This window comes from Pyxicephalus adspersus, chromosome 11 (genome assembly GCF_032062135.1).
Source record: "Pyxicephalus adspersus chromosome 11, UCB_Pads_2.0, whole genome shotgun sequence".
In the NCBI taxonomy this organism is placed as follows: domain Eukaryota; kingdom Metazoa; phylum Chordata; class Amphibia; order Anura; family Pyxicephalidae; genus Pyxicephalus; species Pyxicephalus adspersus.
Genome location: NC_092868.1, coordinates 7,421,172 through 7,445,103, shown reverse-complemented (window position 1 = coordinate 7,445,103; position 23,932 = coordinate 7,421,172). Strand labels below are relative to the sequence as shown.

General features: G+C 38.0%; 1 protein-coding gene and 1 long non-coding RNA gene across 2 annotated transcripts in view; one reads left to right on the top strand and one right to left on the bottom strand.

Annotated features, from left to right (window-relative positions):
- LOC140340993 (uncharacterized) overlaps positions 1-23,932 on the top strand; it is an 86,207-nt gene that overhangs the window by 42,937 nt on the left and 19,338 nt on the right. The window lies entirely within an intron of this gene.
- LOC140340971 (phospholipase A2 inhibitor 31 kDa subunit-like) lies at positions 4,567-11,450 on the bottom strand. The gene is made up of 5 exons (XM_072426456.1): positions 11,238-11,450; positions 9,814-9,945; positions 8,234-8,380; positions 7,727-7,876; positions 4,567-6,421 (listed from the first exon to the last, which is right to left on the bottom strand). Exons 2-5 carry the CDS (start codon positions 9,920-9,922, stop codon positions 6,264-6,266), a joined length of 564 nt encoding a protein of 187 aa, XP_072282557.1. The 5' UTR covers positions 9,923-9,945; positions 11,238-11,450; the 3' UTR covers positions 4,567-6,263.

The following is a 23,932-nucleotide window of genomic DNA, read 5'->3' as shown; positions in this document are numbered from 1 at the left end:
GTTTTGCCCGTAGGTGTGGACCTAATAGTTCTACCCAACTCACTTTCAGATAAATCCTGTTCCATTTCCATTAGCCCCTCCTGAGATAATTAAGGAAAATTAGCTCTGTCGAGGTAGCGATTAATTTTCCCCTTCTGATAGTCAAAGTTTCAGGGGATTCCTCCTCATGCAAATGGTAAAGATCTTGATAAAAATTTCTAAACACTGCTGCCATCTCTTGTGCAAGATGAACCAAGGCCCCATGTTCTTTATCTTACAAATATAAGAAGCTAATTTCATAGCTCTAAGTACATCTGCTAAGTGTTTACCAGGTTTATTGCCCAATTCATACAGCCTCCTAGCAACCTTAGCAACGCTTTCCCATCTAACAAAGGCTTCAATTGTGACCGCAACTGTACCAACTGTGCGGCCTGCGACCTCCACTGAGATTGTTGTTGCACTTCCTCTATATACCTAATCTAGGCCAATAATTTGTTAATTCCACAACTTTTCTCCCTTTTCTTACGAGGCCTCAAAGCCATGAATTTACCTCTAATGGTGGCCTTATGGGCTTCCCATACATACGCAGAAGAAATATTTTCAGTGACATTTTCTTCAAAAAAAATTTGCAAATCCCTAGTGATTTTAGCTACCATTTCTCTATCTTGTAAAAAAGAATCATTCAGTCGCCACCTAGATGGAGGAGAAGTAGAAGAACCAAAAAGCATTGTAATTTTTACCGCAGCGTAATCGGATATAGTGCAAGTAGTTGTCTCTGCACTTCCCAGCCTATCAGGATTAAAATGGTCAATGAAGATGATATCTACACGGGAATAAGATTCATGTACTGGAGAGTAAAATCCTTATCATCCGGATGTAGAATCCACCACACATCTTTCAGTTGCATATTATGTAATATTTTTTTAAGATACAAAGCTGCCTAAATGGGAGGTAAGATTTAACTGAAGAGGTATCCAGCAGAGGTTCCAAAACTATGTAAAATCTCCTGCCAACACTAATAGCAGCTCTTGAAACCTATGCAATTTATGCAAGGTATCAAGGAGGAACTGAATCTGGTTATTATTAGGGCAATAGGTATTAGCAAAAGTACATACTTGGTCAAACAGTTTCCTTTTAAGAAATAGAAACCTTCTGTCTGAATCAGAAACTGAATCGATTAACTCAAACTGGATACCTCCATGGAAACCAATAGCCACCCCCTTGATCTCCCCGACTCTGAAAACCTGGGAGGTAAGGCTTTTGTATTCCCAATTATTACAAATGAATCAAGGTCTTCTGGAAAGCGCAGTATAGGGGAACAACCGTCCCTTTTAGCTATGAAGCAAGCAGGGAAACCCCATCTGTATTTTTTAACCAGCCTCATAAAGTAGCCAAGAGGGGGCGTAACACCCCGCGCCTATCAAGTGTAGCTTTAGCCAAATCTGGATAGATAGTCATGGATGCCCCATCAAATTCTAAGGTAGAGGATACTTTAAGCTTCTCCTGTATGGCTGCTTTATCTGAGAAGTAATGTAAATGACAAATAATGTCCCGGCATGAATCAGGTGCAGCAGCTTTTGCTCTAGGCACTCTGTGTACTTTATCAAATCAAAGTGGAGTAGTAGATGAAAAGCCCATAATCTGATTAAATATGCTCCTCACTGTAGGTTCCAACTGATTGGGCCCTGCAGCTTCAGGTAAACCTCTTATCCTAAAATTATTCCTCCTGCCCCTATTTTCAGCATCTTCTAACAGGTAGAATATGGTACATTGAACCTTTACTGACCTTTGCTGGGCATCTTGAAGATCCTTTATGGCCTGTTCTTGAGAGTCCAGCCTATTTTTCAACCCCTTCCATCCTGGCCAGGGTGTGGGTAAGGTCAGTACGCAGAGAGGATACTTCTGCTTGGAAATATTGTTCATGTCCGCAAACATGGAGGACAGGTCATCTTTAGAGGGAAGAGCAGCAACATATTTTGCCAAAGATCCAGGTGAAACCAGAGTACCTGGAGGAAACCCATGCAGACACGGGGAGAACATGCATTTGATTGAATGTCTGTCTGATGTTCTAGCAGGGATTCCCCTGCTCTACTTTCTCACCAGGCTGGAGAGGTGTGTATCGGGTCGAGAGAGAGACGGAGAGATGCCTCGAGGCTCTAGCTAGCAGCCATCATCCGAATGCCGTCCTCAGGCCACCCCAGACAAACTTCCTCAACCTTTTTAACATAGAGAACCATTAAAATAACTTGTAGGTCTTCAGGTATCCCCAATTATAATTACTATTTTCACAGCATATTTGTGTGGTGGTCAGTGGAAAAAATGCATTGTACATTGGTGGCCAGGGGGAAGACTGTCACTATTACAAAGAGTGGCATTGGTGTGAGTAAAACTAACTTGAGTGGCACAAATTGCCAATTGGTTCCATTGCTCGAGGAACCCCTAGCAACCTCTGTAGGAACCCTTTATATGGCTGTAAACTGTTCTACATATGACATACCCTAAAGCCTCCCCTTTCTGCAAACAACATACTATTGAACACTTTGAGTACTGTGCTGTAAATTATTTACTAGAGATAAGGGTGTTAAATGAATTAAATATCATTGCATGTGCATGTATAGCAGAGGTGTCCTGCATATGCTTTTTCTACCCTTACAATATCATAAATTTGCATGTAAGCTATTGCCAACTTTCACTCTTTTAGTTTTTTTTTTCAATATTCTGTCTCAAACCCTTTCCACATTTTCTCTTTCACATTGTTTATCAACTAAGAATGAGTTCTTAAAATCATACACAAGGAATCTCGCCAATGTTTCTATTGTTTGATTAGTTCAATGCCTATTGATTTGAATTGCTTCTTCTGCCATAATACCAGAGATCAACATTATATCAGCCCTCTTCCATATGGTAAAGCCCTTCAATTTTATCTAATATAAGGAGATTCCTATTCCCCCATAAAGGGGTATAAATTGTAAATTCTTTAGGCCTGATTTATTAAAGCTCTCAAAGGCTGGAGTGGATACACTTTCCTCAGTGAAGCTGGATGATCCAGCAAACCTGGAATAGATCTGATCCCATATTGAAAACATTTGCTAACAAATAGCAAATGACTTTTAAGAAATCCATTCCAGATTTGCAGAAACAAAAAATCAGGTGCTGCTAAACCACTTTTATCTTGTACCTGGGGAATGTACAACCATTTCTAGTCTCTTTTTCCACTGTCAAATTCCACAAAAGTTAGATTTAGGTAGCAAAACTGGACTCTTTTTGGTAGACATAAAGAAGGCAGGGCAACCAAACCATCTTAATGAGGGCGAGACTCCATGCCACTGATAACAGAAGATACCGAGCATCCCCTTGTATCCTTCATTCCAGCAACATTGGTTTAACATTAGGTGGACTAAAATCCATTATCTTATTCAGAGTCTAATTTCTAAATATTTAAATCCAGAAACTATTTTTAATCCATGTAAGGTTATCTGGCAAAAAGGTTGGTCCAGAAGCATCAAATTTTGGTAAGTGGTTTTCCCAATTCACCATTAAACCAAGGAAATCAAATGTTTTAATAAACCATGAGCCACCAGCAAGGAAGCTCCTATATCACTTAGGTACAACAATAAATTATCTGCATAAAGAGACAATATTTATTCTTGCCCATAAAAATGCACAAAAGATAGTCAGGCCTGGAGCGAGCATGAATGAATAAAGAGTATAGAGGAAGGCCGGCCAGCCTTCGAGCTATAAACCAAACAAATATGTGCGGTGTGGTTATTAGCTAAGAAAGAGGGGCTGCCAAGATCTGTCACGCCTTATCATGGCAGCTTACAGTAAAATTACAAATGCAAATAACAAAGGTGACAGTCTGGTCCAGTACCTCTGTATGTACTATTTGCACTGTACTTTCATCCTTTCTAAATGGATAATCACATTTCCAAGGACACTTACAATAATTGAATCACTTTTACATTATTACTTTAATATGTCTAAATAATAATTAAAAAGCTTCTGATCCACTGTGCCTTCCTATATTTGCATTTTGAAATATGTGCAACACATTTGGCTGGTACATCCCATACATTTGAATAACTCCATTCTGTATACTGTTCCGGACGTGGCATACCCCAGGACTCTCCTTCTCTGTAAATTGTTCAGCACTTTGCATACTTTTATACACTTTAAATGCTGTGAAGTAAATTATACAATAGGGGTGAATAGATGTAAATATGATGACATGTGCATGTATTGCAGAGATTTGTACTGCATATGTTTTTTCCCCTAACATACTATACGCTTTAAGCTTAATGCACATATTTACATAAACAATTGCCACTTGACAGTTTACATATGCAATATAAAGGTAATATTTGCACAGAATGTTTGAGGTTCAACAGCAATACTCAAAGATTCATCTAGACTTAAAGACAAACTGGCATTGATATGTAATTGTTTGTAAAAATACTCTAAAGAAATAAAATGGAGAGGAGACAAACTTCCCCTGTTTACTCTTCTATTGTATAGAAACGTAAAAAATAAACAAAACAAAAACAGATTATTAACTCAAGCTTTCTTTATTAAATGCATACTCTCAAATAAAATTCTCATTTCAAAATCATCATTTGCTTTTATAGCAACAAAGCAAGCATATAGCAAGTACATTATATTAAAAGTAACTGTATGTAAGCCGTTTACAATAGGATTGAAAGTATAACTCTAAAAGGTTCTAGGAAATCAAATCACATTTTCCTAAAGTTTGAAAATATAGTTATACATATTTCTCTGCTGAGGCTCTATGCATACACAAAGGTCCCCTAAGTGTAGGGTGCCAGGATTCTCGCTAAAGAAGACTAAAGACTAAAGTAAGTGCCAATAACAACTTGTTTGCAGTACAGGCAGTTTTAATAGGCCAATTTGTGGTATTTTAGACTACTAAAAACTGCTTGAGCTCTTCACCAAGTCCTTTTGACATTTGTTTTTGTACTACAATTAGATTGACATTAGAATTATGTCGTTTGTGTTTCAGCTTCATCCACTTTGCATATTTGTTTTTTGTATGTGTGCATTGTCTACCACACTCATCAGGACACTGTACAGAAATTATGCACATGGTCGTGGGAGGAAACCAAAGCACACAAAGAGATCACAAAGAAAAAAACTCACTGTTTCATACAATATATCTTATAATCAAAAAATTGTCTGAAAATGTTGTAGATAGCCAACTTTTAAACCTATATAGGCTTGTAGGCTATCCGTGGGCATTCATATGGATTTGGCCACCTTTAGCAACTATAAAAACCTCCAATAATCTTGGACATTTTTGAAGTGTGTGTATAAGAATTTGTGCATATTCATCCAAAATGTATTCGTTAAGTTCAGATACTGATGTTGGATGTAAAGACCTGGGTCACTTTAGCATTCCAATTCATCTCAAGTTCAGTATTGTTAAAGCACAGTCTACTTGTAGGCCTCTCAAGATTAGTATTGATCAATTTTGCCTCTGTTCCATTTGAAAAGTAACAAACAGAAGAAAATGATTAGCTTGGAAAACCCGAAACAAAGTTAGGCTGTGCACCAAACTCTTTAACTGTATATGGTAGGCAACAATTGCCTGTTGTGTATAATGGCAGGCTTACAGGAATGTTTCCCAGGTGTACAGCCCAATAAGTTCATTGTAACTGATATAAATATAAGCCCCAAGTCATTGAGTGATTTCATTGGCTGATGGTTGTTAAGGGTACAAGGTTGGAATTGCACAATTGTCTAAAATGTCTTTGGATGCTCTAGTATAACATTACTTATCACTGGAAACACCGTAACCTAATCACTGGAGTAAGGGGAGCATCACTTTGCCCGTATAGAAGTCTTTCCATTTTTGATCATTGATTTGGCTGTGATTCAGTCATTTTTCATTTGGATGTTTTCTATTTCCCATTTATTATTGATTTAGCTGTTTTTCCATTCAATTACATCCTAAAGAATGGGGAATAGAATGCATTCGAATGAAAGAACACCCAAAATGGGGCCAAATCAATGACTGCACAATTTATAAATATACCCTATAGTGTAGGAATGTTGATCATGTGTTTACAAAGTTATGACAATATATCACACCAGCTTTAAAGGAAAATAATGCAACAATCCAGTACTGCACGGCGAATATGCAAACTATTTCACAAACTTGTTCAATTTTATTAGCTCATCAGCTATGCATACAGTTTTCAAACACAGAAAAATAATAATTACTACTAAGCACTGGTCATTGTACTACCATTTTTGCTTTTAATGTGACTTTAATATGAATTTTTGGGCGGTTGATGAGGAATTTTTGGGACATAGCACTTATTCTCTAGTTTCTTGGTTATTTTCAGACCAATCAGGTCGCGGTAGTCAGAATTACAAGACAACTTAGAACTACACCCTTGGGCTGAAAACTGAATGTCATTCCCACCTGTGAAAAAAAAAAATCACATTTACAGAACTGCTTTGTTTTATTACTTACACAGTAGGCCTAATTTCACATACATTGACACGGGAGAGAGGGAGTAATCATAAATAATAAAATATTAATATTTTTCTTACAGGTTTATCGAAAACATTTAAACATGGGACTGCTTTAATGGAAATTTTAGGCAGGTCCCTTACCAGGGGGAATTGTTAAATAATTATTTGCAAAGAATACCCAATCACATGAAGATCTATTTTTCATGGAATGTGATTGGATGGTCAAAGTCAGCAGAGACTCATTTAATTTACTTAGCTAAGTAAAATATCATTTGGAAGATAGTTAATTTTACTATTTGAAATGCCTACATGTTATATTCTATCTATTAGAAAATCAACCCCAATCACTCAGCAGATCTAGTACATCATCTGGTGGATTGATTGGCTAAGCCCTACTATACCTGTCTTAGATATGAATATGTTAGACTGGAACTGCTGAAATGCTAAGTTCTGATCTGAGATAGAAAAAGCGCTGAAGTCTACAACTATCCCAATTGGGACTTTCCAACCACCTCTAATTAAAAACAAAAATATTCATTACCTAAAATTGTCTGTAAATAGTACATTTTGATAAATAAGGAAAGTGAATATAGATGCATACATATTGGCAATTGCATGCAAAATCATGGAAACATGAGAGCCACTATGGTTCATGGAAACTCCTGCAATAAATTTCTAAATGTCAAAAAACAACCATGGACAAAATTTAAATCCTCTATATCTCTGCCAATAAAACTGTGGCCCTTTTTCACTAGTAGTTTAGAACCTCAGGGGTCTGGGAACATTTCTGTAGCAGTCTCATGCAGCAAATTGTCAATCTCTTCCTGTACTCTGCCAATGTCTCTGTCAAACTTGTAGCTTGTCCCACTGTCTCTAAAAATCATTTCTCTAGTCTACCTACAGTTTTTACAATCCTCTCTAGTAGCATATATACTCAAGTAATATAATCTACAGTATCTACTCAATATAATCTACGGTAAGAGGGAACAGCTGAGATCCCCCATACCTAGTAAGCTAACAGCCACTGCTCAGTATTGTTAGCAAGTGGAATCACGTAACTCATATGGTTACATAAAACTACATGAGAAGTACATTTCCATGTTTGGAAGAATTATTTTTCATAGAATATAAACATTTTACTGTTTATGTTTTAATACTCAACTAAACTGACATTATTTTTTAATTATCAATAACAATTACAAATAATGATGTTTACGATAACTAAATATCATAGAGACAAAAAAAAACTTACAAGGTAGTTTCATGGATCCTCTGAAACGTATGCACTGATCATCTTCTCCCATACATGCTAATGATGTGTTTGCAGTACAGCCATCCGTTGAGTTAAATGCATAGCATTGTGGACATGAAATGCCCTTTCCTTGAGTTTGATTGGCCAGCACTTTATAAAAGAAGTAAAATGACATTTTAAAACAAATGTGATAAGCAAGGTTTAAAAAAAATATGTTATGAAAAAATGTATGAATATGTATATTTTATTTTCAGCACTTCTCAACATTTGTGTAACCCTTTCCAAATTAAAATGTGTTTTAAATCTACATCACAGTTGTAGTCACATTCTCAGAAGGTAACCTATTGCTCTCTCTCAGAAGATCAGGGAAGCAAAGCGTAAAAACTGACAATAGTGGTTTTGCTTTAGCGCAGTCGAAGTGATTTGTCCTAATAAAAAGTTTTAAAGGGTTTGTTACTTTGTTGCTTCCTTATATATGTATTTACACTTAGACATTGGTATACTTACTTTCAAAGAAACCAGAGTTACATCGAGGTCCTGTACAACATTTCTTATAAACTTTCACATAAACATCCTGACCCACATTTGCATAAATATATTTGTTACATTCCCACTTCTTTGCACATTTCTTAGAGATGGAGCGGAATGTTTTACCTGCGAAAAAAGAAAAAAAAAGTTATAAATAAGAAATGGAAAATTGATAAAAATAATAAGATATTTTTGTACCTGCTGAAATTTGTCTAACTTTTAAATACCAATAAGTAGTAGCTATCACCTTGCAGTACTAAAGTTCCAGGTTTGCATTTTACCCAGGACACTGTCCAAATGAAGTTTGTATGTTCTTCTCATGTTTGGGTTCACACCCATATGACAAACAAATACTGGTATGCATGTCGGCCTATCCCCAAATTGGGCTTTTACCTAATGATGGGCATCATACGCTGAAGAAGGCCCTGAGCGACCAAGTGGAGGAAGTAAAGTGGAGAGCTGGCATGACCAGGGGCTGGATTGAGCAAGGGATAGTTGGTTTTAGAAAGAAGGGTGAGGATAGGTGAAAGGTAAGTGGTCAAGTATAGGCTCAGAGGGTAGAGTTGGGTGGAGATGGGAAGGGTTAAAAGGGAGTCGGACAAAAAGTGGGGGAGCTAGAGATTTGGAGTGTAAAGCTAATCCTCCCACCCACCCTAGTTCGGACGGGGAGGGTTAGTCTTGTTAGAGAGGCAGTTAGGGTTATCAGGGAGCATCTTTAAAGGTGTGTGGTAAAATAGAGAACCATCTTTGGTGTGGGATCTCCAGTGGTTTACTTAAATAGTGGGCTACCTGTATGGTGACGGTAAAAGGGGTCTTTGAGTAGTGTACTCGAGCTAGTTGTGATGTGGCTGGGAACATAAGTATTGGCTGGGCAGCTATCTCAGATGTTATGGTGGTAAACGGTACCTCTGAGGGCTTGCAACTGGAAAGTAAGTAAGAGTGTAGCTCAGGGAATTGTAATTTTAATGGTAATTGTAATTGTTGTTCTTACTGAGATTGTTATTATTAATATAGTTACTTGTGGTTAAAATGTTATAATGCTTATTGTTAACGTATAATAAAATAGTTTTTTTACTTTCAGGTTGTGACAATAAAGTAGCCAACTAGCTCATTAATCACAAGTTGGAGTCAGTGTCATGGTGTTGGGAATGCTGGGGGTGGGAAATGGTGGAGTGGGGATGGAAGGAGGGGGGAGAAGAGGAGAAGAAAAGTTGAGGGGTTGAATGAGGCAACAATGCAAGCTGACTGGGTCATATTTTAGTGAACTGTTTCAATAATTTTTTAGGTCTACAAGCAGGACCTGTCACTCTTGGCATCTCCCTACCCCACCACCCGCATTGACTTAAACCTTAGTCCCCTTGGCCTCCTTGGCCAAGATATCAAAGGTAATCATTGAGCTTTTGAGAGTTCCTATGTTTTGTTGTGCTTAAAGGTTTTTACCAACACTCTTCTATGAAAGTTCCGATGTCAGCTGGTGGTTCACCAAAATCTGAAGAAATATTGACAGCCTAGTATGAGGTTCAGATAAGGATACAAATAAAAAAACATCTAAAACTCACCTTCCATTCCAAATTCTTCTGAGATGGTCATGCAAGAACAGTCTTCTGGACATTCCTCTTCTACATTCCTACAGGTTTCAGAACTGACAGCATTGCAAGTATAGCACATAGTCTTCTTCTTATTAGCCAGAACTGCAGTAAATGTATAAGGGGTTAATATTGTTATTTCACAATTTCACATTATTTCACATTTCACATTTCACATTTCACAAATTTATCATGAATCATAGTGAATGCATTTTTATTGGGGGGATCATGGTATGAACTGGTATTGGGGTAACATTATAGACACACATTTATGGGGGGGCATGGTTAAGGTACAATAACAAAATCAGATATTGCTACAGTTTTTTTCTGTGGGTAAATCCTCAGTCTGATGGCCAGTATCTTTTAACCCACTTCCACATCGACCAAATCTTGACAGACCTTCCCTTGTTAACTTTTAAAGCATTTGTCACCTTGTTCTGCTACTTCCTCTCACACTCCAGTCATGCTATACAAGGGATATAGCAGGTTGATAGCAGGTTTATAGCAAGTAGTACCAGGTAACATACGAGATGGGGACTGAAGGGTTGTTCTTAAGTTGAATTTGTACTTAAGTCAGAACAGGTACATTATTTTAATAAATGCCATTAGGACAGACGTTTGTTTCAACATTAGTGTTGGTCAAATTTCTCACTATTCGATTCGACAGCCATTCGATGGAATAGAGGGATATTGTTCGGGTGATCGAACGTCAAATTTGAAAACCAAAAAAGCAATCAGGGTAACGGAGCTGACAGCTCCACTCCCCTGATTGATCTTGCAGCCCTAGCGTAACTATAGTATGTGTTCTTGGATAGAGATTGTCCATCCAAGAACACAGGAGTCCAATGGGATCCCTGGGCACTAGAGGCTAAATAGGGACAAGTCTCCCCATTCATTCACCTCTAGTGCTCTGTGATTGGCTGGGGAAAGGAAAATCCTGATGACGCTTGAGCTATCATCAGAGTTTACCTGTTATTAAAAAGTTACAAAATGTTGCAGTAGAGCTCAGTCCTTAAGATCACCCACAATCTCAGCTGTGTTTAGCAAAAGAAATCCTCTGCAAATCATGCAAACCGCCCTTCCCCCCATCAGGCATCTGTCCTGTACACACGAGCAAGCAGGGTAAGCTCCGTTCGTATCTAGGGAAGCCCCGTTCGTATCTAGGAGTCGTCCATATGTTGGATGTCTTTAACTCGGGGATTACCTGTACTCTTGCCTGTATTAAAAAACACATTTAATCTGATTACAGAGTTGGTCTATACACCAGCTCCATATATAAAAAGTTTAGAAACTTAAATCTTCCAATTCTTCTCCAAGTTTTCAGGCTTCCTAATAAACATATGAAAGTAATTATATAAAAGCGCTTATATTTGTTCATTGGGTGCAAAAAGACCTACCTGTGTTATGAAGAATGGGGGTTCTTATATAGCCCTAATGCATTTCCAGTCTTTGGGTGATAACACCGCACTTCTAAAGATAATTATATAAAACTAATACCGAAAAGTACAATACTAATACTAAGGCACGTAGATTTCTATATACAGAATGAAGAGTTAAACAAATAGAATATATTCTTTGTGTGCCCAGTGTTAAAGTGGAAATAAATTTAATAAATAATTTATGGCTTGAATGGTAATCCATTTGACATCCATATATGTAAATGTAATAAGTGAATAGTATAATGAGTAGGAATGTTCACCAAATGTTTTTGTATTGTGGTGAGGTAAAATAGGTTGCCATGAAAGCACTAGGACTGTACCAATTTAGTCGCCGGGAATAATAAACCCTTTTCTGTGGTAATACTTTTGGTAATACATCAAAAACAGGTTTTAAATGACTTTGTACACACCAAATAACTATTTTTGTTAATATACTACTAAATGACTACAAGATTTCTCTCTAATAATAATTCTATTATGGACTCCCCCCTCCCCGTGCTGATGATTTGGTTCAGTCCCCTTAGTGCACAGAGGAAGTTTCCTGAGGTAATTTCCTGTGGTAAGATTCTCTGACAAATTCTCTCCATGCAAACTTTAGTTTTATCTTCAATAAACTTTGTTTCTTCATTCTTATACCTTCTATAATTTTTTCCCCTTTTGTTCCTTGGGGCAGAGTCCTCCTGTCTCACTCTCTATGTTTGTCTGTCATTTTCAACCCCTATTTATTGTACAGTGCTGCATAATATGTTGGCGCTATAGAAATCTTGTTTATTATTATTATTATTATTATTAATATTATTATTATTATTAATAAATATTATTAATATTATTAATACCAACAACAAAATAATAACTTAACCTCCTGGGCCGTTCATTTCTGTCCGGATTCATATGTCTAAAAGCGGTACACAAACGGAAAACAAAGTCATGTCAAAATAATAAATTAAATACATTTTAAAAAAATATATATATATTTTTTTTAAATACATTTTTTTTAAATATTATACTCATACTAATATATTATACAGTAAAATAAATTTTCATGTACTGCTTTTAGACATATAAATCCATTGTATTGCATTCAATAGTTATTTTGTATTGAATGCAATACAAAATAATTTGAAATTTCTGCCGCGCCCCTGACACAACGGCCGCACCCACCGACGTCACCGGGAACTCTGGGACGTCACCGACGTCACCGGGAGGAAGCGAGAAGACGGGGATTGCAAAGGAGGACGCCGGCAGATCAGGTAAGGCTCTATTTAGTATTATTTTACATTATTTTAGCTCCCCCCAGTGTGACTCGGGGTTACCGCTTTTGGGGTTACCGCTGGGGAGGTTAAAATGTAGTTACTGTGTTTATTGCAATGTTCAAAGTATAAACTGTACATGAGTGAACTTTATAATGAATGCAGGCTAAGTTGTATTTGTGGCCTCAATTTATGAACTATTCCCATCAATTCACTTTATATTCATTCATAATTTTCATTTATACAGATAGCATTTCCTACAGTGACAGCTATGCACTTTTAAGATTTGCCACTAGTTGGCAGAACACGTCATAGTTTAACAGGGGAATCATTTATAAATAGAGCCCTAAAATGGCTGCTTTATATGACATAAACCTGCACTATATGATCAATAGTCGTGTTATGTTAAACTCAGTGCACAGAAGAATTGTCTGAAGAAATGCCTGAGCTGGTCTGTGGACCTGGAAGTGTACAGGCAGATGGCTAGGAGATGCTTATCTGGCCAATCGCATGCTGTGTGCCAGACAGTATATAACAGTCTGTTTATTCTCTCCTGCACTATCACTCTCAGCAACAGGAGATCAGGGAATACGTTGCCTTTCTTTACTTTCACACCATTTCCTGCTTCCCTTTAGCCGTGCAGCCTAAGCTGTACCTTCTCAGCATCCCCAGCACATTGTAAGGTTGTGCACAGCTGAAGGGGATTTTAGGAATAAAATAGTCCCTGGCTTCATCCTACCCTGCCATTGGCTGCTGGGACTTTATAGCCTTTCTGCTTCAGTCACCAGTTCACTGCCAGTTAGAACATTAAGCTTGGCTGACCTATTGCTGGTGTGTTTATCTGCTGGATTTACTGTTGCTGACAGTCTGTTTCTGACCCTGGGATTGTATGCTGCCTACACTGACCTTTGCTGAACTTGCCCCTGCTGGACTATCCTGTACTGCAGTATATATGAGATCCTGGTCCTCTGCTGGTCTATTCTGTACTGCATTATATATGAGATCCTGGTCCTCTGCTGGACTATTCTGTACTGCATTAAATATGAGATCCTGGTCCTCTGCTGGACTATTCTGTACTGCATTAAATATGAGATCCTGGTCCTCTGCTGGACTATTCTATACTGCATTATATATGAGACCCTGGTCCTCTGCTGGACTATTCTGTACTGCATTAAGTAAGAGATCCTGGCCCTCTGCTGGTCTATTCTGTACTGCATTAAACATGAGGTCCTGGTCCTCTGCTGGACTCTCCTGTACTGCATTATTTATGAGATCCTGATACTCAGCTGTACTCCCCTGTTCTGCATTATTTATGGGATCCTGGTCCTCTTTTAGTGCTTCCCCAGACACCATCTCCTGCTTTCAGAAGTCTTGGGGGCAACTGTGTGCTGGGATGGCACAACTAGCCTACCAAGGCTGAGCAACAGTATGTTATTGGCGAGAAGCGCGGCCTTAGATTGGGCCGGGGCCTTAAACAGTTGCAACTTATTCCCCTATTGTTCTAAAGTGAACCCCCCTCATTAAAAAGAACATTGAAGGGGTCTCTGTTTTACACTTTTAGGTCCACTTATATGCAGCTGTAGATGTCTGGCCAACATTTAGATGGGAGTGTTAGAATCAACCACATGGGCTTCAGGTAGATATTAAAAAACCAGGGTTACCTAGAAATCCATAGGCTTTTCTGGAGTTTATAAACTTATCACAGTTGGAAGCTAAAACCAAGAAAATATGAAAGATCTAAATTATTGCTACACTGTTAATATTAATACATAATTAAATATTAAATTAAATTAAGCATTACATCATTAAATGCAAGCAGTATAAATCCCCACATCTGATGTAGTATCTGCCTTTTGCAATGTCTTTAAGGTAGAGCTCAAACTAAAGCTACGTACACACTTCCAATTAATATCGTTGGAAAACGAACGACGAACGTTCCTGCACGATATATACGAACGATCGTATAGCACCGATTCTGCACATAGAGTTAACGACACGATCGTTCATAGATATTGTACACACAATAGATACGATCGTTTGAGCGATAGAGGAACTATGTGCACGACAGGAAAGTGAACGGACGTTCGTTCATCACGCATGCTCTGAACATGGACGATCAACGAACGACCGTACACACGAACGATGTTCAACGATCGTCGTCCAATCCGATCCGCCGGTCCGGTCGTTCGTTTCCAACGAGTTTCCTCGTTCGTCGGCGTCGTTGGTTACTTTTTTACGAACGATTTTTTGCCCAATCGATCGTTCGTCGTTCGATTGGAACGATAAAAATTGGAAGTGTGTACGCACCTTTAGAGTTACGGTACACAATGAGCCAAACAGTTTATGGTCTGAAAAATGAATAGAAACCTGAGTGACTGATGAGATGAGTTTTTTTTGTGCTGTGTCATAGGCTGGAGTTAAATCTAGGATGACCTGGGCTCAGGTAGAGTGGGCTGAATGATAATGGATACCTGGATTTGAAAGTGTGTATTGCAAAAACATGTTTTGTTATTTTGTCTTCTAATGGTCTATTTACATTTTTATTTGTTAACTTTGCCACTAACTCAAAAACGCAGTTATAACATGTAAGAAAATTATTATTTTTTGGCAACTTTTATTGTAAGAAATATTAACCCTTAAAGGATGCATTTTATTAGCTTCTACACTTTTTAAAAGAAAAAAATCTCTTGCAAACAAATTTTGTAAGAAGAAATAACATTAATTTTAAATATCTCTGTGATCTATATGTGTGTATATTCTAGGGGTTGACCAAATATTATTAGAAAAGTAGAATTGTGACTACAGGTAGTCCCCGGGTTACATACAAGATAGGGACTGTAGGTTTGTTCTTAAGTTCATTTTGTATGAAAGTCAGAACAGGTACATTATTTTAAAAAATTCAGTTAGGACAGATGTTTGGTTTGTCCCAACATATTAGACAGTATGGTGTCAGTTACTGTATAAAATCCTCACTGTGAGTTAATCTCAAATAAAGCAAAAAAAAAAAAAAAAAAACTTTATGGAGCCTAGACATTCATTAACTTCTGAAACAAGCTGTGCTTTGATATGCAAAAAGAAACAACTGCAGAGTTTGTCTTGGTCATTAAAGAGTTACAAGATGTTACAGATCTCCTCAGCTCTTAAGATCACCCACAACCTCAGCTGTGTTTAGCAAAAGATTTCTTCTGCAAATCATGCAAACCACCCCTCCCCCCCTCAAGCCTCCACCCTGCATACAAGCAAGCAGGAAAGCCCGGTTTGTGTCTAGGAGTCGTCCGTATGTGAGATGTTCTTAACCCTGGGACTACCTGTACTCGTGATGTATGGATTGATTTGCTTTACACAATGAATTTAATATAATGGTCAAATTTAAGCAATACATGTTGAGATAAAGAAGATTGATATTTTTTTTTTTTAATGTACATCTCAAGCTTTGAATAGCATAATCATGGTTGATTTTTTTCCATAGATTTTGCTGTTTTCAGTTCTGTGATCACAGACCTATTATATTCTTAAGTACTTTGTATGGCTTTATTTGTAATTTTGTCCTAAGCGTGGAGCTATATCTGGTCAGCCCTTTATGACATCAAACAAACAGGGCCTCGTTTGATCTCATCACAAATGTATAAATTTAACACTCAGTTACCAACATATGATTTACACATTTTATGATAATATGATTTTACACAGAGCTATAGTTTGAAAGTGCAATATTGTTTTAAAGAAAATCATTTCTTGATAGATCTACATTGATCTAGGTTTAAATATATCTTAAAAAGTTAGCTATGGTATATAAGCTGGTCATTGACCTGAATCTCAGACCCCGAGTTCTGACTTACCTTGCCTAATGTTTGTTGTGGGTCAATTCTACTCAGAAAAGAAGTGTTACGTAGGGTATATAAAACACAAAATTTCATGCTTTTAAAAGTGGATACTTACTGCCGGGCAGCACAAATAAAGAGCAAAGAAATATACTGAAAATAACAAACTTCATTGTTCCTTGGTTTTCAGTTGCTTGGCAGCGCAGAGCCTTGGATGCTTCTCAAAATGTTAAAGTCGTCCTCAGCTTCTGTTATTCTTATGGTGTTTTTATAGTTTAGAGGTACAATGCAGTAATTAATTTCTATATGCCATAATATTTATGCGTAAACATTTGTAACTAGGCAGTTTATTGTACAATAAGCTTGAAGGTTATATTGTCAATGGATTTGTTCTCTGGCAATATTACTTCTTGACTTAGCTAACAAAATATTTAGTCAAAAATATTTGCACCAGATTTATTAGAAAAGCCCTAAAGCTGAAAGGATGTTTTTTGGTACAAACATAATTGTCACATAACCCAAGTAGAGCGTGCTATTGTAAGTGACATCCAAAAGATATTTCATTTCCACAGACAGGGCAGCAAGGATATGTACATTGTTCTGTAGACTAAGAAAAAATAAATTTAATGGAATAGTTTTATTTCTTTTCTTAAATAAAGCTAGTTATTAGATAAAGCTCAGGGAATATTTAAAAAAAAATGTTTGTTCAATTATTTTTTTAAATTATTTCCCTAAATATGTGCAAACAAGCTACATTGGTTCCATTTGATAGTTAAGTACGCACACAGTCCACTACAGTACATGGGTCATTTATTTTTAAATAAAAGATCTTCCATCACCATCATCATAGAATTACCAAACTACCCAATATATATTTTCCTATATTTTCAGATGTACAGTGTGAATGTCCTACCCGAGAAATATTTATTTTTAAAATTGCATAAATAAAGTTTGTATATGGTATTTTTAATCAAGGTATCTTTCGCCCAATATTAAATATTACACACAAAAACCCTTTGATATGAATTTGTAGTCATGGAGGTATGACAGAGCCTCCTATTCACATTTGTAAACTCTGTTCTTCTTTATATATTCTAGTTGTTGCTTGTTGCTCTATATTATACATTATAATAGAAAAAAGAACAGTATAGAAATCAGTTATTTTTTGAATGTATAGCATTTTACTGGATATATGGTTGTCAATACGAAACAAACTGAAAATGGTTTTTAGCTGGAAAAGTCTTTTGGACACCAACTTTTGTTTCTGTTAATTTAATTTTGTTCTAGTTGCGTTGTTCAGAATCTAAAACAATGTTGATTAAAATTAGTAGATAGCTGGGAATACAAAAATAAACAAACCCCAACTCTTGGCCATTTTTTTCCAGATTTTGATCAGATCAATAAAGTTACTAGATGAAATAATGTTTTCTCCTACCCATCTAACAGGTATTATCAATTCTTTATTATTGGCTACATTTTGGTGGCTGTCTGCCCTGACATGGATTCATCATGTTTTTGAGACTGAAGGCTGGTACCAGCTGAAATATACATTCCGTGTGTCAAGCACACAATTTGCCCTCTATTTCATTTCCTGATTGCAGTGAGAATTTAGGTCTTGTTTGCCATAGACATGTTTTTCCATAGACATGTTTTTCCATGGACATGTTTTAGTATAAGGAGTCAACTCACTGTTTATGCCACCAGGCATTGGGGTTGATTTAGTAAAGGAGTTTAGGCAATTTCCCTTGCAAGGTGATAATGCACATTGCTAATTGAACAAGTAAGTTGCTTACTCCTTCTCTTCCTGTTGGCAGTAAGAAGAAGCCAAGTGTTATATGCATACACAGTTCCAGAAATACAAAACATTTTCTGTAGGCTAGATTGTAGGCTCTTTGGGACAGGGTCCTCTCTTTTTCCTATGCCACTGTCTATATCTGTCTGGCATTTGCAACCCGTATTTAATATACAGCACTGCGTATTATGTTGGCACTATATAAGACCTGTTTATTATTATTATTATTATTATTATTATTATTAATAACCACCTGAGCATTACACTGAGGTCTAGATTTCTGTACCAAAAGTGATCCACTGTTTTTCATGAAATTTTTTTTTTAAATTGTAGACCTGTAACTTACAGAAATATGTCCGAACAGGGGTTCTAGTAGATAATATGAATATAAAAAATGTATTTACTTTTATTTTATTTTTTTTTATTTTTTTGTATTGGATTGGATACGGGAGTTTGTATTCAATCCAATACAAAATGACAGTTTGAATTTACCAGTTATGTACTCTGTAATTATTTGAATTATTTTGTATTGGATTGAATACAGGAGTTTGTATTGAATCCAATACAAAATGAATGAATGAGTTTCAATTTGAATTTCCCGCACATGCGCCGACGTCATCACGCACGCAGGGAGGAGCCGTCCGTTTTTTTTTTCTCCGCCGGACGGCTTCTCGTTTCAGAGATCATCCGGCGCTGGAAGAAGAAGGACGTGGACGATCAGCGGGACCAGGTAAGATGCCGGCCGGCGGAACACAAGATGCCGGCCGGCTTCTTACCTGGTCCTGCTGGCACCCGACGCTGGAGAGGGAGATCGACGGACGACGATCGACGGAGGACGACGCTGGGACACGAACACGACGCTGGATGAGCACAGGGGGACCAGGTAAGTGGGGATGGGAAAAATCTCGGGGTTAACCATCCTAGCCGTTTTTTTTTGCCCGCACGAAGGTCGGGCTTAACGGCAAGGAGGTTAATAATAATAATAATAATATTAATAATAATAACATTGGGCACATGTTAGTATAAGTAGGTATTTCACTGTTAACGCCAGCAGGGATTGGGGTGGATTAATTAAAGAAGTTAAGGCAATTACCCTTGCATGGTAGGAATTCACTTTGCTAAGCAGACTGTAATAGTCTTACAAATAGCTCCTACAAAAACAAATCATTAAATTATGAAAATAATAATTTATTTGTTTATTCAGCATTAAGTCACTCGGCAGAGAACAAAAGCAATAATACCGACGCATGCAGCGACGACACCGGGAAACCCTGGACATCGTCACTGCACTCGCCGGGAGAACACAGAAGAGAGAAGACGTGTCCGGAGGAGCTGCGGGGACCAGGTGAGTATTTTCTTACAATAGTAATCCGATTGTCATACAATGTATGACAATCGGATTGCAATACAACGTTTGTTAACCACCTTAAAAAAGTTTGGGTTTAACGCTTTTTGCAAGTGTTATTACCTAGTACCAAGGTCGGGTTTACTAGCCATGTGGTTAAGCAACAACACAACATCTGTTCATTTCTAAGAGTGCCTGACCCTGCTTGTGAGCTTGGCAATCAATGTGCTTTGATGTTATGCTTGGCAACCTGGACCTGGACCTCCTTCCATCACCATCAGGTGTGTTAGAATGAGTATGCAACTCAGCTGGACAGCTCATTGACAACCAGTTTGTACAGCAAGTGGAAGTGTGTTTGTATACAATAGTGCTAAGATCAGGCAGCACAACACAATGACAACAAACCTATAACACAACTACAAATGAACACAGGAGTTGTGTGGGGACAAATCAACATGAGGGCAAATGTCAGACTATAAACAAAAAAAAAACAAAAAAAATAAAGAAAACCCATGACAATTTATTCAGAAAGGGAATATTTACATAATACATTCAATCACCAATATGTGACAATGGGACAAAGGCAATGAGGGGGGCAAGTAGCATTTTGAAGTGGAAACCATGCAGACATTTGTACTCAATACTTGTGGAAAAAATGACAAAACATTGCTGAAAAATTGCTAAACAACAGAAACTGGCATTACAAACCAGGCACAAAAACATTGCAGCAAAAGATGAAACTGACAATAATGAGGATTACAAAGTCACATCAATGCATACCCTCCAAGCATACTTACTTGATTACCCCCTCCCCCCACAATCCAGTCCAGTTAGTACTAATGAAAATGCATAGGTACTTCTATACATTGAAATGTATTTTGACACACACACAAGTGAAATCACTAAATGTTCCTTAATTCATGTATTATAACATGTTTGCCTATAATCCTTTACTAAAATATTTGATTTCTTCACAGCCTTTCTTTCAAATTTCTCCTGAATGAAATTTATTGTTTGTTTTTTTAATGTTTGTTCACATATTTTTTTACAGTCATACTATTGTGTGACGACATATTAGAAAGTACTTCTTAGTATATATCCAGCTTGATAGAAATTAGTTTGCAGTGTTGCAACCAAAAGAAAAATTATCAAAACAACAAGTGCAACAAATGTAACTCTAAATGAAGCAAGTTTGTGATTGAGTAGAATTTAACATAAAAAAGTAGCATTTACACAAATCAACATCAAGCATTAAAGATTCAAACCGACCTGTAAAATGGACTGGAGATGCGCACAGAACAGTGCACAGGTGTGCGCTAATAAATTACTATTAACATCTCCTGAATCCCGCAGCTAAAAATTCATCTCCTTAATTGGCATATTCAAGATCTTTGCTCATTTTTCCAGGAAACCGGCAAGCGAGTTCACTAGAACTCGGGCCCGACTCCCAGTAATAGAGCTTGCTGACCGGCGCGTATGTACGTAAATTTGGCATATGGTTAAAGATATCCACTTTGTGCACACATAATACAAAATATTTTTTTCCAACATTACAGACAAATAATCTAACATTAATGACATTATCACAATTCCAATGGTTCACACATTTACACGACTTTTTTAATATTTGCCCAAAACACAACAGCTTTTCACAAACTTTCTATTATTACAAACTGTTTTTTATGATAAATTTCGACCAGTGGCTCCTTATTTTCTTGTGCTTATATCATGTGGATGTAAAATTTTTGTTTCACTTTTGATATAGACAGTTCTCTACTGGTTTCCTCCAACATCTCCAAAATTTCCTTTGCTGTTGTTCGGGAATTTATTTTCACATTTTGTGCCAATGTACATTATTTCTAGAGATGAGCGAATCGAAGCTGACAAAGTGGAATTTGATCCGAATTTCAGGAAAAATTTGATTTGCAACGAATGCGAATTTCCTCACAACTTTTACCAAAATGGCGGCTACACATGTGAGGACATGGGGCAAGGAACTCTGGGAAGGCGGGATGACTCATAATGCCATACATGCAGCCAATCAGCAACCAGCCAGCCCTGTGATGTCACAGCCCTATAAATAGCCTCAGCCATCTTGGATTAAGACATTTTACAGCGCTCTGAGTGCAGAGAATCAAGAGGCGTCTGCAGTTGTTAGGGAGAGTGATAGGAAAAACCTCATTGTGAAAAAAAAAACTGAATCAACGATTTATAAGTGCAGGGAAAGGATAGGGAGGAATCATTTCACAGTATCTTAGTGCAGGGAGAGACGTCAGAAGGCGCTAAGGAGAGAGCTAGAAAAGCGATTTACAAGTGCAGGGAAAGATTATTTGGGGATCCAAATAGTTATTATACAGCTCTGTCATTCCAGCAATTTTTTTCTTGTTATTGGGGTGCAAGTGCTATGTTGAAAAGCCTGTAGTGGGTTATATCTGTGGAAAAAAAAATATATATATGCATTTCACTTCTGCAGTTATATGTGGTGAAAGCGTTTAGTGACGTATTTGAGTACAAAAAGAAAAATATATACACAGTTCACTGTTGCAGTTATTTGTGGTAAAAGCGTTAGGTGGAATATTTCTGTACAAAAAGAAAAATATATTCATCGCTTTTAGGGGTGTTTTAATTTGCTTTTAATTTATTTAGTTCGGCTAAAAGTATGTCAGACAGAGAAGTGCTAGGCCATGCACAGAGGAGTGGCAGAGGCCTAAATGTTTCTGGCGCAGGCAGAGGTTGCAGCAGAGTAAGGGGGGATGTCAGCAGGAGTCCCTGCGAGAGTCCTGAGCTCCCGGTGTCATCTAGCAGTTGTGTCTTGACCAGCAACCCAGCGGTTTTTGATTGGTTAACTCGGTCATCCACTTCATCCCAAGTGACATCAGACACCCCCAGCCAACAGTCGGTGGGTTCGTCAGACACAACCTTTAGTTGGCATGGCCCGGGAGCAGGCCCTGTGCCCTCACCTGTCCTCAACCCGCCCCTGTCCTTTGCTGTTCCCTTAGCCACAGAAGTACTGTATGCTGTAGGCTCAGCTTCACTATACAGCGAGGCCGTGCTAGTAGTGGACAGTCAGCAGTTACTACCCAGCCAAGATCTGGAGGAGACATTCGCCGCTTCCTCCTCTAGGCGGCCAAGTAGTGATGAGGAGAGTGGCGTAGGAGGTGGTGTTGCAAACGTTCAGGCTCCTGATCCAGAGACCGTTGAGGAGGACATCAGTGACGTGCAGACACTACTCGATGATGATGAAGCCAATCACACTTGGGAGCCTGGGGTGGCTCAGATGTGGTGGTCCAGCCTGCCGCAGCAACCACTGCATCACCCAGTGGCACGCACTGGGTTTCAGGCAGTCAAGGCTCCACCACCTCAGCCGAAGGGAGCTGTATGTCATTTCCATCTTCTGCTGGTCCAGATGCTCCTGCTCCTCCTACTTCTCGTCAGTCATTCGGTCAGCAATCGATCACTGAAGCGATTGCCAAGAGACAAGAGTATGCAGCACTCATCCAACGGCGCAGAAGCTAAATGTGCTCCTGTCCAAGTTGCTGGTGCTGCAGTCCCTGCCTTTCAAAGTGGTGGACTCTGCACCTTTCAGAGAACTGATGGCTTGTGCCGAGCCGAGGTGGGCCGCCACCCCCACACTCTGTCATTGTGCCACTCTGTGGTCCCCTGATGCTGCTGCCACCTCCAGACTCTGTCATTGGGCCAATCTGTCGTCTCCTCATGCTGCTTCCACCTCACCACTATGTCATTGTGCCACTCTATGGAATCAGCTGAAGAGGGTGTAAAAGGAGTGCGCTTCTTCTTGACGCTAACATGGACCTGTAAGGCTGAGTTCATTCTTGAGTTATTTGGTCAGTTTTGGCCATGTGACTGCCTAAATAAGTGAATTGTGCAGTGATTCTAATAGCGACACCTGTCATCTGCATGTCATACTGACTCACAGTATTATTTCACTACCACAGCAGACTCGCTATGCGTGTTACTGCAAGGCACAGTGTTCTACACCACTATCAAGGCTCTCTGCAGGCCGGAAATAGACTTTTTAAAAGCGATTTGCTGCAAATAAATTTGTATCGAAGCAAATCTTTTTAAAAAATTTGTCGAACCGGCCGAATCGAATTTTTGAGAAGTTCGCTCATCTCTAATTATTTCTTTTAGACAAAATGCATTGCTTTCTTAATTTTGACAACGATTTCAATCTAATACTGATTTTATACTTGTTTTCAGTTTATTCTCCTTTTTTTTAGGATTTTGCATTATCTTCCAATGTAAGCTTCCTGTTAAATAGGAATGTAGCAGATGGATGGAAGTTCTCCTCTCAGTTCAAATGTACAGGCCAGACTTTCTCATTGTTTTTTTCTTAAAGGAACTTAATAATTAAAATGTTAATCTTGAATCCCCAGTTAACAAATAATATTTTACATTTTTGGTACTTTAATTAATTTTTATTT